Source organism: Chrysoperla carnea, chromosome 1 (assembly GCF_905475395.1).
Source record: "Chrysoperla carnea chromosome 1, inChrCarn1.1, whole genome shotgun sequence".
Classification (NCBI taxonomy): Eukaryota; Metazoa; Arthropoda; class Insecta; order Neuroptera; family Chrysopidae; genus Chrysoperla; species Chrysoperla carnea.
In genome coordinates, this window is record NC_058337.1 from 106106394 (window position 1) to 106120888 (window position 14495).

At 29.8% G+C, this 14495-nt stretch overlaps 4 protein-coding genes across 4 annotated transcripts; 2 read left to right on the top strand and 2 right to left on the bottom strand.

Annotated features, from left to right (window-relative positions):
- The first annotated feature begins 486 nt into the window (after positions 1-486).
- Positions 487-1897, top strand: LOC123305278 (transcription initiation factor TFIID subunit 8-like). Its single transcript, XM_044886952.1, has 4 exons — positions 487-680; positions 742-840; positions 902-1089; positions 1324-1897. Exons 1-4 carry the CDS (start codon positions 551-553, stop codon positions 1894-1896), a joined length of 990 nt encoding a protein of 329 aa, XP_044742887.1. The 5' UTR covers positions 487-550; the 3' UTR covers position 1897.
- A 602-nt stretch (positions 1898-2499) lies between these two features.
- On the bottom strand, positions 2500-6680 carry LOC123302304 (protein lifeguard 4-like). The gene is made up of 5 exons (XM_044885179.1): positions 6556-6680; positions 6170-6428; positions 5183-5288; positions 4958-5109; positions 2500-3847 (listed from the first exon to the last, which is right to left on the bottom strand). The coding sequence occupies exons 2-5, from the start codon at positions 6415-6417 to the stop codon at positions 3598-3600; spliced, it is 756 nt and encodes a 251-aa protein (XP_044741114.1). The 5' UTR covers positions 6418-6428; positions 6556-6680; the 3' UTR covers positions 2500-3597.
- Positions 6681-7421: 741 nt separating this feature from the next.
- Positions 7422-12635, top strand: LOC123305054 (aspartate aminotransferase, cytoplasmic). The gene is made up of 6 exons (XM_044886658.1): positions 7422-7778; positions 7839-8020; positions 8087-8195; positions 11046-11414; positions 11559-11867; positions 12401-12635. Exons 1-6 carry the CDS (start codon positions 7667-7669, stop codon positions 12577-12579), a joined length of 1260 nt encoding a protein of 419 aa, XP_044742593.1. The 5' UTR covers positions 7422-7666; the 3' UTR covers positions 12580-12635.
- Positions 12636-13233: 598 nt separating this feature from the next.
- LOC123305407 (small integral membrane protein 8) lies at positions 13234-14268 on the bottom strand. Its single transcript, XM_044887112.1, has 2 exons — positions 13995-14268; positions 13234-13935 (listed from the first exon to the last, which is right to left on the bottom strand). Exons 1-2 carry the CDS (start codon positions 14097-14099, stop codon positions 13780-13782), a joined length of 261 nt encoding a protein of 86 aa, XP_044743047.1. The 5' UTR covers positions 14100-14268; the 3' UTR covers positions 13234-13779.
- Positions 14269-14495: the final 227 nt, after the last annotated feature.

Sequence of the window (14495 nt, forward strand, 5' to 3'; positions counted from 1 at the left end):
GAACTTTTATTAAAGGGAGACAAAGTTTATCGACGAAATTGCTTAGAACTCGGTCTGAAGATCTCCAGTTGAGACAATTTTTAAAATAAACGTACATATTAAAAATTTTAGATAATTTATTTCTAAAATGACACAAATCTAATCGAAAAAAATTTGTCTGAAACTAGAATTGTAAACATAAAGAAAATGCTCATTGTGTTTAAATGTGCTAAGAACGCCAAAATTGGAAATCTAAATTCCAAAAGTTCTCACTCAGTGTCTTTTTTTTATTTTCTAAAACAAAATTAATTCAAGGTTTCCTAATAAAACGATTCAACTTTGGCAGCGAAAACGATTAATATTATTTCATTTCTTCCATACATTTTTGAACGACCAATGTACTAAAATGTGCTAACATATGCAAAGGAAAGCTGCCAATTTAAATGGTAGCCATGCCAAGTTAAATGCTACCAAATGTTACACAAACATCTATTTGTTTACAAATACCGAATGTCATTTGTCAAATTCATGTTGAATTATTAAATAAAAAAATTTAATCAACAAGGTGAAAATGGAGCAACCATCGGCAAATATAAGACGAAAAGTCTTATCGAATAGTGTTGGAACCTTATTAAATGAAATAGGTTTTGATTCGTGTGAAAAAATTGCTTTAGAAACATTAACAGAAATGTTACAGTGTTGTATGTATAAATATATATTGACTACTTAATTATAATAATTTTAATGTGATCCTATTTTTAGTTATAACAGAAACGGGCGAGCTAGCTAGAACTTACTGCGAGCTAACTGGTCGCACGGAGCCGCTTATAAGCGATGTTCAATTGGCACTCATTGATATGGGTAAGCAATTTACTTTTTGTTGTGGTTAATTTAGTTGACTGAAAATTTCATAATGTTTAAGGAATAAGCACAAATGGAATAGAACAATTTGCTAAACGTCCAAATAGATCAGTATTACCATCACCCCAAGTATGGCAACCCCAAAAACAGATGAGTATGCTTCAAGCTGGTATTAAACAACCACATCCAAATCATGTGCCACATTATTTTCCGGATTTCCCACATCCTCATGCGTATATTCGCACACCGGTAAAGTATATATTTTATAGACTTAATCAAGAAAACTATCGCATTGGGAGAGCAAAATAATTTACACCATTAATGAGATAACACGTCGTTAATTATAATTTTGAAAATGCAGTATCATTCTGCTTTGCTAACAATTCCGCTCTGCCATTCTAATACGATAGTTCTGGGGGAGAAGGGAGCTGTACACTCTATAGAAAATTTTGTTTTGATAAAGTTATATTTTCTTCGATTTAGACACATAAACAACCAGTCACAGAATACGAAGCAATACGAGAGAAAGCTGCAACACAAAAAAGGGATATGGAACGTGCGCTCACAAAATTTTTGGCACGTACAGGACCTACAAATAATTTATTTCAATCAGAAGAAGCAAATATATATCCATTAATTGCTTGTAAAAGATTATATCCACCATATATCAGTGCATTATTACCCCAAGATCAAATATTTGATCCAGAAGATTTAGAATACGATCCACGTGATGATCCAGCGAATCAACAAACGATGGAAACAGATGATAACACAACAGAAAATCGTAAACGTAGTAAATCAGAAACAAATCAATCGGATGTGAGTAATAATGAAAATGAAAATGATGAAAATATTGATGGTCCTAAAGAAACTGAAACTAGCCCAACAAATACTACACAACCAAAACCGCCGCCGCCACAACAACCCGAGAATAATAATAATACAGGAAATCCAGATATTGATAATCCATATTTAAGGGCAACCAAAATGCCTAGGAAAAAAATTATTACCAAAATTAATGTTATGAATAATACTTCGTGTAGTACTGTTGAATGATAAAGGCTTTTTTTCTAAAAATTTTACGTTTTTATTTTATGTTATATACCATATTCTCACTTGAGTGTAATTTAACCAAATATCTCACTAATACAGATTGTGAAGCTTGAAATGCCAAACCAAAGTCCAAGTAGCAATCATTTTTCGAAATATTTCCATATCAAACTATTTAGAAAAATGAAAAATCATTGATTTCTGTGAACTCTGCCTAATGAGACTTTTAACTACAAACTTTACACCAATAACATACTAAAATTTAGCCATAAAGAATTTTTTTACAATTACATTGAAAGGGAATCGTGAAAATGGTTTCTGTTTTATTTTCAGTTCCCCTCACTCATAGAGTTTTCTTCTTTCGTTCAGTTGGTGCCCGTCTCAGAACATTTTTACCTGCAGGTGCATTTCAATATTTGAAATGCATTTGTATGCAATGTGTACTTCTAGGAAAAGGCAGTAGGAAAACGCCTATAACTTACCATTCATGAAAAAAATCTATCATTCATGAATAAAATTTAAATATCATTTATTTCGAATTAAAATATAACAATTTATAATTTATTGTATAATAATATTGTATTTGATTTTTAAAATACTTAACAAGGTACAACAAATATTACAATTTTATTTCACAGACGTATATAAATATAAACTGAGAGTGTTTCTCACCGTAGATCATAGGAACTTTAGAGATAACAAACAAATCTCAGCAACAGTTGATAATGAATAAATGATTTTCTTAATGCTACCAATAATGGTCGTCAATACTTGGTTAGTTCCAAGATCTAGGGATGTCTAAATTACAGTATTGTATCAACAGTCTACATTTATTTGTTACGTTTGTGATTTCATTCTAATAAATTGGAATGTTAACAACATTTTGAGTGCTTTTTAATTAAATTTAATAATAATTAATTTGCTGAAAATGCACTTATAATGCTAGATGTGACAGAACTCAACGTAGAACAATAAATCGACCGCAGCTTCTAAATAAAAGCGCAATATTCATCTATTAAAAAAGCTGATTTTAAGACTTTAATACAGCGCCACAAATGCTCAAAGTTGAGTTCTACAAAACACCTGTAAAGTGTTTGACTAAAACAGTTTTCAATAAAAGGTCGCTAGATATTTTTTATTACAATAAACATTTTACTTTTTTTTTAATATTCAAAGAAAATCATTATAAATTTTATTTAAATTATTTTAGACGAATGTCTTCATATTAATATCGTGCTATTTTCAATTTTTATACCCTGTGTAAACATGTTAAAACTTCGATTCCAATGCTAAAAATTGAGTAAACACAATCCCTCTACAGGAATTAGTAAAATTCTTCTTGCAGATGAAGTGAAAAAAATGCAAAGTTTTAAACTGAATACGTTTTGAATAATCTTTTGAAATTTTTATAATATTCCTTTTTTTTCCACTTTCTACCATCCCCAAACTAAAATTTAATCAAAATTCAATTCTCAATATAACAAACTAACCGAAGGAAAAAATCGAATAGTGATCGAAATTTCTGAAGGTTTATTTTAAGTCAAATATAGTTTTAGTAAAATGGTTAAAAATTCACACGGGGTATAAAATAATTAGCTAGAAGTTTGTGTTTTAATTTAGAAACTTGATCAGCCTAATCCCACCAAAAAAATGAAAATAAATCTAACAAAGTGGGGAGGTTTTGTTGAATATTTTTAAAGAAGAAATTTATTGGCGTGTAGCTTGTAAAACACGTAATATGTTCAAAAACAAATTAATAATATCCAAATATAAGTTAATTGTTGCTAAAACATATTCTTCAGCGGATAATTTCTCCATCATCATATGCGTATCATATAAAATAAACAAACTAAACAAAAAGGCACCTGCACATGAAAATAATAGCTCTAGCGCAGACGATTGAATAAATATTTGTAAAATTCCACCGATGAAAAGTGCACACAAACCAGCAAATAATCTGTAAAAATAAATTTTCCGCTTAAATTCAACTATACTGATAAAAGGCTAACCAATTAGCCAAAATAAGTGCACAATTACTAAAATAAAGGAATGTATTTATACGACTAAAACCGTTTTAAACATACAGGGCCGGATTAACAAGTAGGCAGAAAAGGCAGTTGCCTGGGGCCCCCGATTTTAGGGGGCCCCCAAAAAATGAAAAAGACTTCTAAAATTTTCTTACAAACATAAAATTCTAGAGAGTGAAAGGAAATATAATCAGAACTGAAAATAAATTTTACTCAAATAAATAAAACTCAATTGGCCGCATTCAAAAGGCGACGACCGACGAACTAGACAAAGTTCCTAAAAAGGACATTTCCGACTACTTTGACAAAACTTGTAGTCATTTGTATAAGATTCTAATGGAAGATCAATTAGCCGATGTATTTCCTAACACAGAAATAGCTCTTCGGATTTTTCTAACATTAATGATCACAAATTGTTCTGCCGAACAATCCTTCTCGCAATTAAAAAAAAATCAAAGCTGCTGAAAGAGCTACAACGCGACAAGAGCGATTCGAGATGTTAGGTATACTTTGCATTGAGTCAGATTAAGTTTGTATTTTTTAATCGAAAAAAGAATGGAACGGGCGTGAAAAAAGGGCCCCCAAATTGATGGTTGCCTAGGGCCCCGTTGAGGATTAATCCGGCCCTGTAAACATACAATCATGGCCTTGGCCGTCCAAAAACTCTTATGAAGGAAAAAGGCTTCACAGCTTTTGTAATTGGAGGGAAAATCGTTTGAGGATACTTACTGGCCATTGTAAACTAAATAAGCATACGCACAAAATCAATTTCAAAGGGAGCGATCTCTGCAGATTTTGTCATGAAGGAGGATAATCTAGAATAAGCATTATAAGTGAATGTGAAAGAAAGCCGACTGATGCCAAGGAATATCCTAAAGTTTATTAAAAGTGTAGAGCTCTGGAGCACCTGGAACCTGAAGCAAGCGAGGTACAATAGACCAACATGATCACAGTATTGCAGATCTTTTAAGACTTACTCCTAATTCAAATTTAGTCTAATCTAACTTTGTACTTTTCAATTGTTTAGAAATGTTACTTACCCAAAACCAAGGAATGAAAAATCCCGTTTCGATTGTAGCGTATAAATTGTAATTCCACCAAATATTACTAATGTAATAATTAATGCTTGAAGCACAACCAATTGATCAAAATATGTAACAATTGTTCCAATTGTATAAGCCTCTATAATTGTCTAGAAAATAAAACGTATAAATTTTAACTAAAACTGAAATTTGAGTTTAGATTTGTGACAAAGAATAACTTACAAATACAGCTAGGAGAATCAAATTTGTTGGAAATTCTTTTCGGCATACAATCAATGGAATCAATATGATAAGATTTCCAATAAGACCAACTGTCAACAACCAATCACTAAAAAAAATATGAATTAATATTTTTTTTCAAAATGTGTACATTGCGTATTTTGAATAAAAAAAAAACAGGTGAGCAGCGGAGCTTGATCTTTAAGGTCATATTTTTCCTCATTAGATGGTTCTTATTACTAAATACTTTTTATTGAAATGAGATTTTTGTCTTTTCTAGAGTTATCATCCATTATCTTTGATAATTTTTATGCTCCCTCAATATTAACGGCACAAAGCCTTAAAAACCAGGGAAAAGCATGATGTTTTAGACATAAAAAATTGATGATGCACGATTTAGAGTTAGTCAGTCATTAGCTCTTATATTAAAAGGAGAAAAATTTGTCATCATAATTTACTCACTTTTGTGAGTAAAAACAGCCAGACTAATTTGGGTACAGGGTCACTGAGGCGTTAAATAGAACGAAGTAGCGGACTCGTAAAAAACTGTGTATAACCACGTTTAGATCATTTACTGTGTTCAGTTGAAACTCACAAAAATACAATTGAAAACGGGTGGTGGGACTCTTGGCAAAACACTGCCAAAATTACTACCAGCTTCATAACTTGGATTTCTCAGATTATTTCACTTTTAGGGGCTGTATGTAAGACGACGAATCATTCATACAAATTATCTGCACCTGCAGGAACTCAGGTATAGGATAAAAGAGTCCGATATCTTGGATCCTTTCAATTCAGGGTGCAATCTCGGCAGAGAATTTCTACGCGACCTCAAGAGAATCTATCTGAAAATAGCACCTCTTACCCGGAAACCTATTACCTCCGGTTGAAGCATTGACCTCAGTGAGAGCGAAGAGAACGCCTTAGCCTAGGTTTTAGGGACTCATTTGTGGTACCCCTCTTTTTAGTATTATTATTATTATTACTCACTTTTGTTGTACAAATAATTTAGCATTTGAAGAAGTAACAATAACCGCAGATACAAAAACAGTCAATAAAATTTGCGTACTTAATAATCCATAAACCTTTCGTATAAAAGCAATTCGAACCTCTTTGGTTGCATTCAAAACATTGTTTCTATATCTGAAATCATTCTCAATGCTTTCCTCATTATCAGAATCTAATTTTCCACCTCGTTCACAATCTTCCTCGTTTAATATTAATGGAACAGTAGTCATTGTACTTTTATCTGTAAAAGAATGTGGGTTTTTTTTTTTGTTTATTTATAATTATTCTCATGAGTCATGTGACTTTTTAAGACAGATGTTGGAAATTAAAAAAGTAATTATTTGTAATTAATTTTCATAAAAACTTACTTGCATATACTTGTATTCGTTATATATTATAATTCCAAAAATATATTCTGGATAATAATATCCAAATTTCACAAAAATTTCCAAGAGAACTTCAAAAAATTATGGTGAAAGTTGCCAAGTGTCAAATTGTATATTATAGTTTATAAAATTACAAAGTATTTTACGTCGTTTCAGTGTAAGTGGCGCCATTATTGTCAATACAAAAATTGCATTGAAGATAAAAATAATTAGGTTGTTTAATACCTATACGAAGGACGCTTTTTCGGATCGATTTCAGGAATTTCTTTTCCTTGGAAAATATTTTTTTTCCAGCCCAATAAAAATTAACATAGTTTATTTAGGGGTAATTAATTAGTACCCAAAAAAACTCAATCTTGTAATCATTTAGCTTCAGCATTCGGTTTCAGGGATGTCATTTGAAATTTTATGAGTTTGGAAATACAAAAATAAAATAAATTTGGCTTCTAATGATATTAAACTACAGTATGGCTATAGGGGAAAATATGATAAGTTTTCAGAAGCAATTTCCCAATAATGACCAAAACGACTCTTACTATTCGACAAATAATTATGTCAGTTTGTTTACATCACTTCTGCTGGAAGTTTATGATAAATTTTATCAAATTTTTGCGTAAAATTGATTAAAATTTACAATATGCATGTCAAAATAAACATTGGTTTATTCTAATTTGTTCGAAACAGCTCAAACAAAACTGGTAGTAATTTTTTATCCATAAAAATTTTTTATGCCAGCGTATTTATAATAAAACCGTGCAATGTATAATAAATATCGTCATTATTTAAGCACTGATCACGAGTGATATTCATTAATCTTATGAAAGTCAAAAGGTCAAATGTTTAATATCGAATTTAGAAAAATTGACGTCGAATCACATAAACTTGAGCGCATTTAGAAAATTTGTTGCGTTTAATAAACAACAATAATAAATATTCGTATCTAAAATTAATATACTTGATAATATTTTGATAACTTGTAGTTGAGTGGTTGCACGATTTTTTATATCATCAAGGGCATTTTAATTTATACTTAGATCAGATTACTGCAAACCACTGTTGAGTTAAGAAGTGTTTTTAAATAATTGTATAAAAAATGGCTAGCCGGTTTGCTGATGTTCCTCTTGGACCCCCAATTGAAGTATTCGCTTTAATGAAAGCATTCGCGGATGATCCACATCCAAATAAAGTAAATTTAGGGGCAGGAAGTAAGTAAAAATATAAATTAAAAAATTATTTTCGTCAAATTAATGAAACATAATATTTAGCTTACAAAACTGAGGAGAGTAAACCATGGGTATTACCGGTGGTACGAGAAACGGAACTAATGATGGCAAACGATGTAACCTTAAATCATGAATATTTACCCATATTGGGTATGGAAGCTTTTTCAAAAGCAGCCACTTCATTGTTGTTAGGGGAAGATAATGTTGCAATTAACGAACAGAGGGTAAGTTAAAAATTAATTAAATTAACTTTTTGGAAAATATTTTTAAAATAAATGTATATTGTATAGGCTTTTGGAATTCAAACATTATCAGGAACTGGTGCCTTACGAGTTGGTGCTGATTTCTTAGCGAAAGTTTGCAAATATACAGTATTTTATTATTCGAACCCTACCTGGGGTATGTTTTTTAATTTATTTTCGTTTGTTTTATTTTAATTTTTAGTTTTAATAATTTTTTAATTCAATTTTCACAAATATATTAAGAATCAGACCTACTAAATTTTGATCGTACTTCGGACTTAGTATTATTTTTGATAAATCGATAGAGTAGACGATATATTCTTGCTCTACACGAAATCTCAGAGGGTGGCTTTACAAATTATAATATCTTATTAATATTTTTAAAAATTTGATTGTTTCAAGAACTTTTTGTCTATTCAAAATATCGCGTGTCACTTTATTCTAAATATAAAAGACACTCGGTTATAAAAATTTTCTAAGAAAATAGCGGAATAAATCTATTTTAGTCTTCATTTCGATGCTCATTTTAAAAAACGCAACACTTTAAAAAAAAAAGTGTTCGAGCGAAAGTTTGGTAGACTCGCCAAAAGGAAGCCACTCACCAAGTTTCAAGTATGTATTGATCATTTAACAATAAAAGTGCTGTCCCGCGGACTAAATGATATATTGCAAATACAAGGAGTTGATCACGTCGAATTTCTTCAAACAAAAACAACGCGTAATTCATAAAGCAACACTATACCACCTGTTATTTTGTGTAGTTAGTATGTACCGCCTGCCGTATAGCGAAAATTTGACAGATCTAGATCTTAGCGTTAATTTGCTTAACGTGCTTTTTAATAGTTGTATTTGTGGCATAAAAATTGATCGATCTTCTTGTTAAAAACCAGCAACCTTTGTTAGTAAATTTGTTTTTTACAATACATTTAAGTATAAATAGAATATTTAAATAGTTAATTGACTTAGTTGTTACATCTTTTGCTTGAAAAAGCACATATACTACCATAATACTAGAAATACTACTTTAGTCAATAAAGTGTAGATGTGAACGTGAACTCGATATCTCAAAAATGAAAATTGTAAGAACATTCAAAATTCATTTTTATACCGAATGAGGATGCAAAAATAAGTTTAATATCAAAATTTCACTTCAAATTGCATCATTTATTTTGAATTTATGTGTACTTATTGTTTTTTGGGTTGTTTTATAAACAATTTACTTCTTTCATAATTTTTTTAATTCAAAGATAAAATGTCTTATCAGTTCTTTTTAAGTCATGTGAAAATTTCAGTTATTATCGCCTTTATAGTAATAATATTTAAATAATTTATCAAGTATTCATAATAGTTAAAAATTTGGAGTACTGTGTGATTTATCTTTAGTAAAAATAAGTATAAACTAAATTGCTAGTATCTTAAAAAGTTTCGAGAACCTATAACTTGAAATTATAGAAACCCAATAACATGCATCAGTCCTTATTTTGTTAAATACGCTTGATGAAATTTTATAAAAAGTTTGAAAAAAATTAATTTAATACATGTTTTTAAAGTGAATTTGCATGACTTCCAAAAATATACTCAATTTTATCCACACTTTACTCGACAATTGAATTTGAGTCCCATAAATTGTATTTTTCCAGACCTAATCAAAAAGTTTCTGGAAATTTTTTTAATGCTATACCAAAATGTCGAGATATCTTGAAGTAAGAATTATTTGCAGACAGTTGGCCAAAATGCAAAAATATTTTGTTTAGATTGAAGCATAATTTAGAAACTTCCAAGCAAAGCGTCTTCTTTCAACAAATATGATTGACCGTCGTCATCAATAAATGATCTTAGACTCTTTGTTTAGAATCTTTGACTACGTCTAGCGGAATTTGCTCTAGACTAGGTAGCGCTCAGTGAATATCTGTAACCGATGTAGCTTGAAAGAAAAAAAATTAATTGTAGAAATAGGGGTGTACTGAGCAATCTCGAGCGCTCAGTTCCACTGGCGCATTCTTTCATTGATAAATAAATAAGCACTTTGCTACGAGTGTCGATTGTTGAATCTGCTAAACGTCCTAATGTATAAAAATTTGTTTGCTAGTCAATCACCCAGTATTTTGAAAATGACGTCAAATAATCAAAAAATATATTTTTTAAACAAATAAGGTTAAGTTCAAAAATTTAATATTATTTAAGTTGTTTTGCATAATTTTGATAAAAATATCGACAACGTACATATTTATTATTTCCTTTACTTGACCAAAGACGATACCGATATTAAAAGAATGCCAAGAACCAAATACAGACGCTTACATACTTATAAGCGCCAATTATTGCGCTTTGTCTGGGTTTACGTTACTCATGTATAAATTGTATGAGCTCAGAGCTCAAATGTTAACGCGCTTTGTTAACATTTTCATCGTCAAATTAAACACAAGAAACCATACATGGTTTCTAGATTGTAGCCACATACCATGTATTTTAACAAAATGTATGGTTCACTAGAAACCATAACTAATAACATATACTTGTTTTCACTCAAAGTATATAAGGATCCAAGACGAACACAGCTTAATAAAGGTACTTCCTGGGTACTATAGATAGTTCCTGATAGTTCGATCAGTCGATATTAGCAGAGACAGCAGTTATTTATCTCCTAAACAGGCAGTTTTCGACGGCAGGAACGGTGAACTTTCCTTTTTTCTCGTACCTTGAAAATGTTGCATGGCTTTTCCGTTTGTATTATTCCTTATCTGCTTTTGATATAATTTATATGTAATTATTCTTTTAACCGCGTTTTGTTTGAAATATCTGTTTTCCTGTGCGTATGTTTAAGAGTGTTTATATTTGTACACAATCGGGTCTCCATAACGTTTTTAGTTTATACAAAAAATGGACATACGATTGTATACACGTATCCGTAACTACATCGTACGTTTAAAGCTACATCTTAAGTAATATACATAAAATAATTACTAGAAGTATAAACAATAATTTATTGTATTTTCTTTTTTATTAGAAAATCATCGATTATTATTCTTAAACGCTGGCTTTGAATCAGCTAGAACGTACAGATATTGGGATGAAAGTGGTCGTTGTCTAGATATTAAAGGATTTTTAGAAGATTTAAAGAATGCACCACCACATTCCGTTATAATTCTTCATGCTATTGCACATAATCCAACTGGATGTGATCCAACTCAGGAACAATGGAAGCAAATAGCTGATGTATGTGAGGAACGACAATTGTTTCCATTCTTTGATTCGGCATATCAAGGATTTGCATCCGGTGATGTTGATAAAGATGCTTGGGCTGTACGCTATTTTGTATCGAGAGGTTTTGAAATATTCTGTGCACAATCTTTTGCCAAAAACTTTGGATTATACAGTAAGTATCATTTATAGTGATTTTTTTTAAATTCTGGTTTTAAAGGTCTTTATACTCAAGATTCAAAAATAGTGTTATGTGTCCACAAAATAAAGCTCTGTATAATAAAGACAAATTTAATATGTGATTTTTACTATTTTACAGATGAACGAGTTGGAAATTTAACAGTTGTAACTAAAGATAGTTCAAATGTGCCACAAATTAAATCTCAACTTACTTTGATTGTTCGTGGTTGTTATTCAAATCCACCCAATCATGGTGCTCGAATTGTTGCTACAATTTTAACGAATCCTGATTTAAATCAAAAATGGAAAAAATGTATTGAGATCATGTCGACTAGAATTAAAGAGATGCGTATATTGTTAAATACTACATTGAAAGCTTTGGGTACACCTGGTAATTGGGACCACATATTGACTCAAATTGGAATGTTTTCTTACACTGGACTTTCGAGTAAGTAAAATATTTACATATTGAAGTTTGTAAATAATATAGTTCACTTTAAAAAAATTATCCCCACTGGTCAAATATTATCTTTTTGATACTGCTTTGTTGAACAAGTACTGATAATTATGAAACTGAGTAGTTACAAACCAGGAAATTTGGGAATTGTCGCCGGAAAAGGCAATGATTTTTATTATTAAATCCCAAACAAACTTTTCATAATTTTATCGATACCCACCCGTGCATTTAAAACAATACCGAGAAATTCAAAATTGTCTCTTTTTTTGGAATATGCAAGGTGATGAAGATCTAAAAAACACAAAAATTCAGATCATTTGGCAACTATTTGCGTAGTTTTTGAATTATCGCAAAATACAGGAGTCATATAGGATTTTGGATTGTATATATAGAAAATAAAAATACTTAATCAATTGACAATTTGAAAATAAAAAATTAAGTGTTTTCTCAATTCTTAGCAACTCTATTCTTAGTACAGGATGATACAGGAAAAAAATTATTTATAAACTTTTTCTCATTTTCAGAACGTCAAGTAGAAAATATGGTTAAAAAACATCGTGTTTATTTATTAAGCAGTGGTCGTATAAACATGTGCGGCATTACTAAAGAAAATGTTAAATACGTAGCCGAAGCTATACATGATAGTGTTCGATCATTTCCAGATATTTCTTCGGGTGATTCAAATGAAGTTGCTAAATTTTAGGATGCGCATTTGTTTTATATAATTTGTTTAAAAATATTAATTAAAGTTCTAAAGTATTATTTATATAAAAATATTTTTAGCACATTTTAAGTGAATTTTATTTTACAATTTTTTTGTTGGTTTCAGGAGCATTTATACAAAATTTTTAAATGTTATAAATAATATATATACAAGAAAAAAGCCTTCCTTTTAGAAGCATTTATACACAAATTTATATTTAAAATTTATTGTAATAAATACGTATATTAAATTATCTTAGATTATGTTTTAACTATCTGAAAATTCGAGCATCCTTTGTCGTTTCTGCTAAAATAATCCGCTAAACTTCAGAATTCCATTTTTAGTAAATTTTTGTTGAATATATGAGTCAAAATTTTCTCGTAATATTGTGTAGTTTATAGCATAAACCACGCAATGATTCTTTTAACACTTTCTATTTAAGGCCTGTTAATATCTAGTTAAATCTCTGCATTTAGAGAATCATAAAATAGAAATCTCAGAAATAAGGGACACTAATGAATTCTGCTCCCAGCAATCAACGTCTTTGAGGGTAAAAACTTTCAATAAATGAAGCTTACGTTCAACATTATTTAATTTTAAACAAAAATACAATTTTGAAAATAAATATAAATTAATTAACTATACAATAAATTAACTTCGTTGGTTTTCGAATTACAATACGCATCATTTAACATGTGAAATCGACTAAGATATAGGAAAATGATTTTATTGTGACAGCGGACAGTGAATATTCTCATGTCGATTTGCGAGCGTTGGAAATTGTATTAATTACTGCAAATAACAATGTACTAACAAAAATAACATCAATGAATAACAATGAAATAATTTGGCTTTAATTTTTGTGCAAAAGAAAAGATTGTTCTCTGGCTGTATTGCAATCGTTTTAACTATTTTTACGGTAATCTGATATTGAAAGTTTTATTCTGAAAATATTATCTATACTTTTGAATATAAATAAAAAATGTACAGCCTAGAAATCATGTACAATCTTGATTAAAACAGAATCGAATACTTACACCCAATAGATCAAACTATGTAATACAATTACCATTGCCGTCAACTTCTCATAAAAATATTTTCTGCGACATTTTCAAAAATATGTAAATTTTTTCTACATGATTACCATGTATTTTAAACTTCGAAAAATTCGATGGAGAATATTGCCTAAACGGAATAAGTTTAGTCCCACTTGGATTGTTTCTTTACAAAAGCTTGCTTTCCATCAGGTTGAACAGCGACATAATATCCCAAAGATTCATATTTATGACGCATATATGCAATATATCCTAAACTTCCTCCCAAACCCAAAACACCTAATACCATAATTACAATATTCTAAAAAAATTTTAACAAACTTTTAGGTTATGTTAAGTAGAAATTATTGTAGAACTTACTGGTTTTGAATATAATTCGTAATTAATAATTCGAAAAATATTACTAGTTTTTATAGATCGAATTCCATCACCGGGTACATGTTTCTGTTCGTTACTATTCGACATTTCTAGGAATTTCTTAATTTGTAAAAAACGGAAAATTTTGAAATATTTTATAAATATAATCCTTTTTTATTTAATAATTAATAAACATTATTGCATTATCCAATTAAAAATTTTTGATATCCCAAATCGACAAAAAATAGTCATGAGAATTTAGTTTGAAAACTTCAAAATTGCATAACATTAATCTATGATTTTCCAGATTTTCTTTAGTACTCTATGGATTTTAGACAATTTTGGCCATAGACTATTAAATACAGACTGAAAAATATTAAAAAATCTGTCATCAAAATCCATCATACTGTGGGCAGTAAGTCTCAATATCAATTAAGATGTTCCCCATTCCTTAGGGAAACACTTATTTATTTCGGACATGGATTAATCGAGAAGATAATCAAT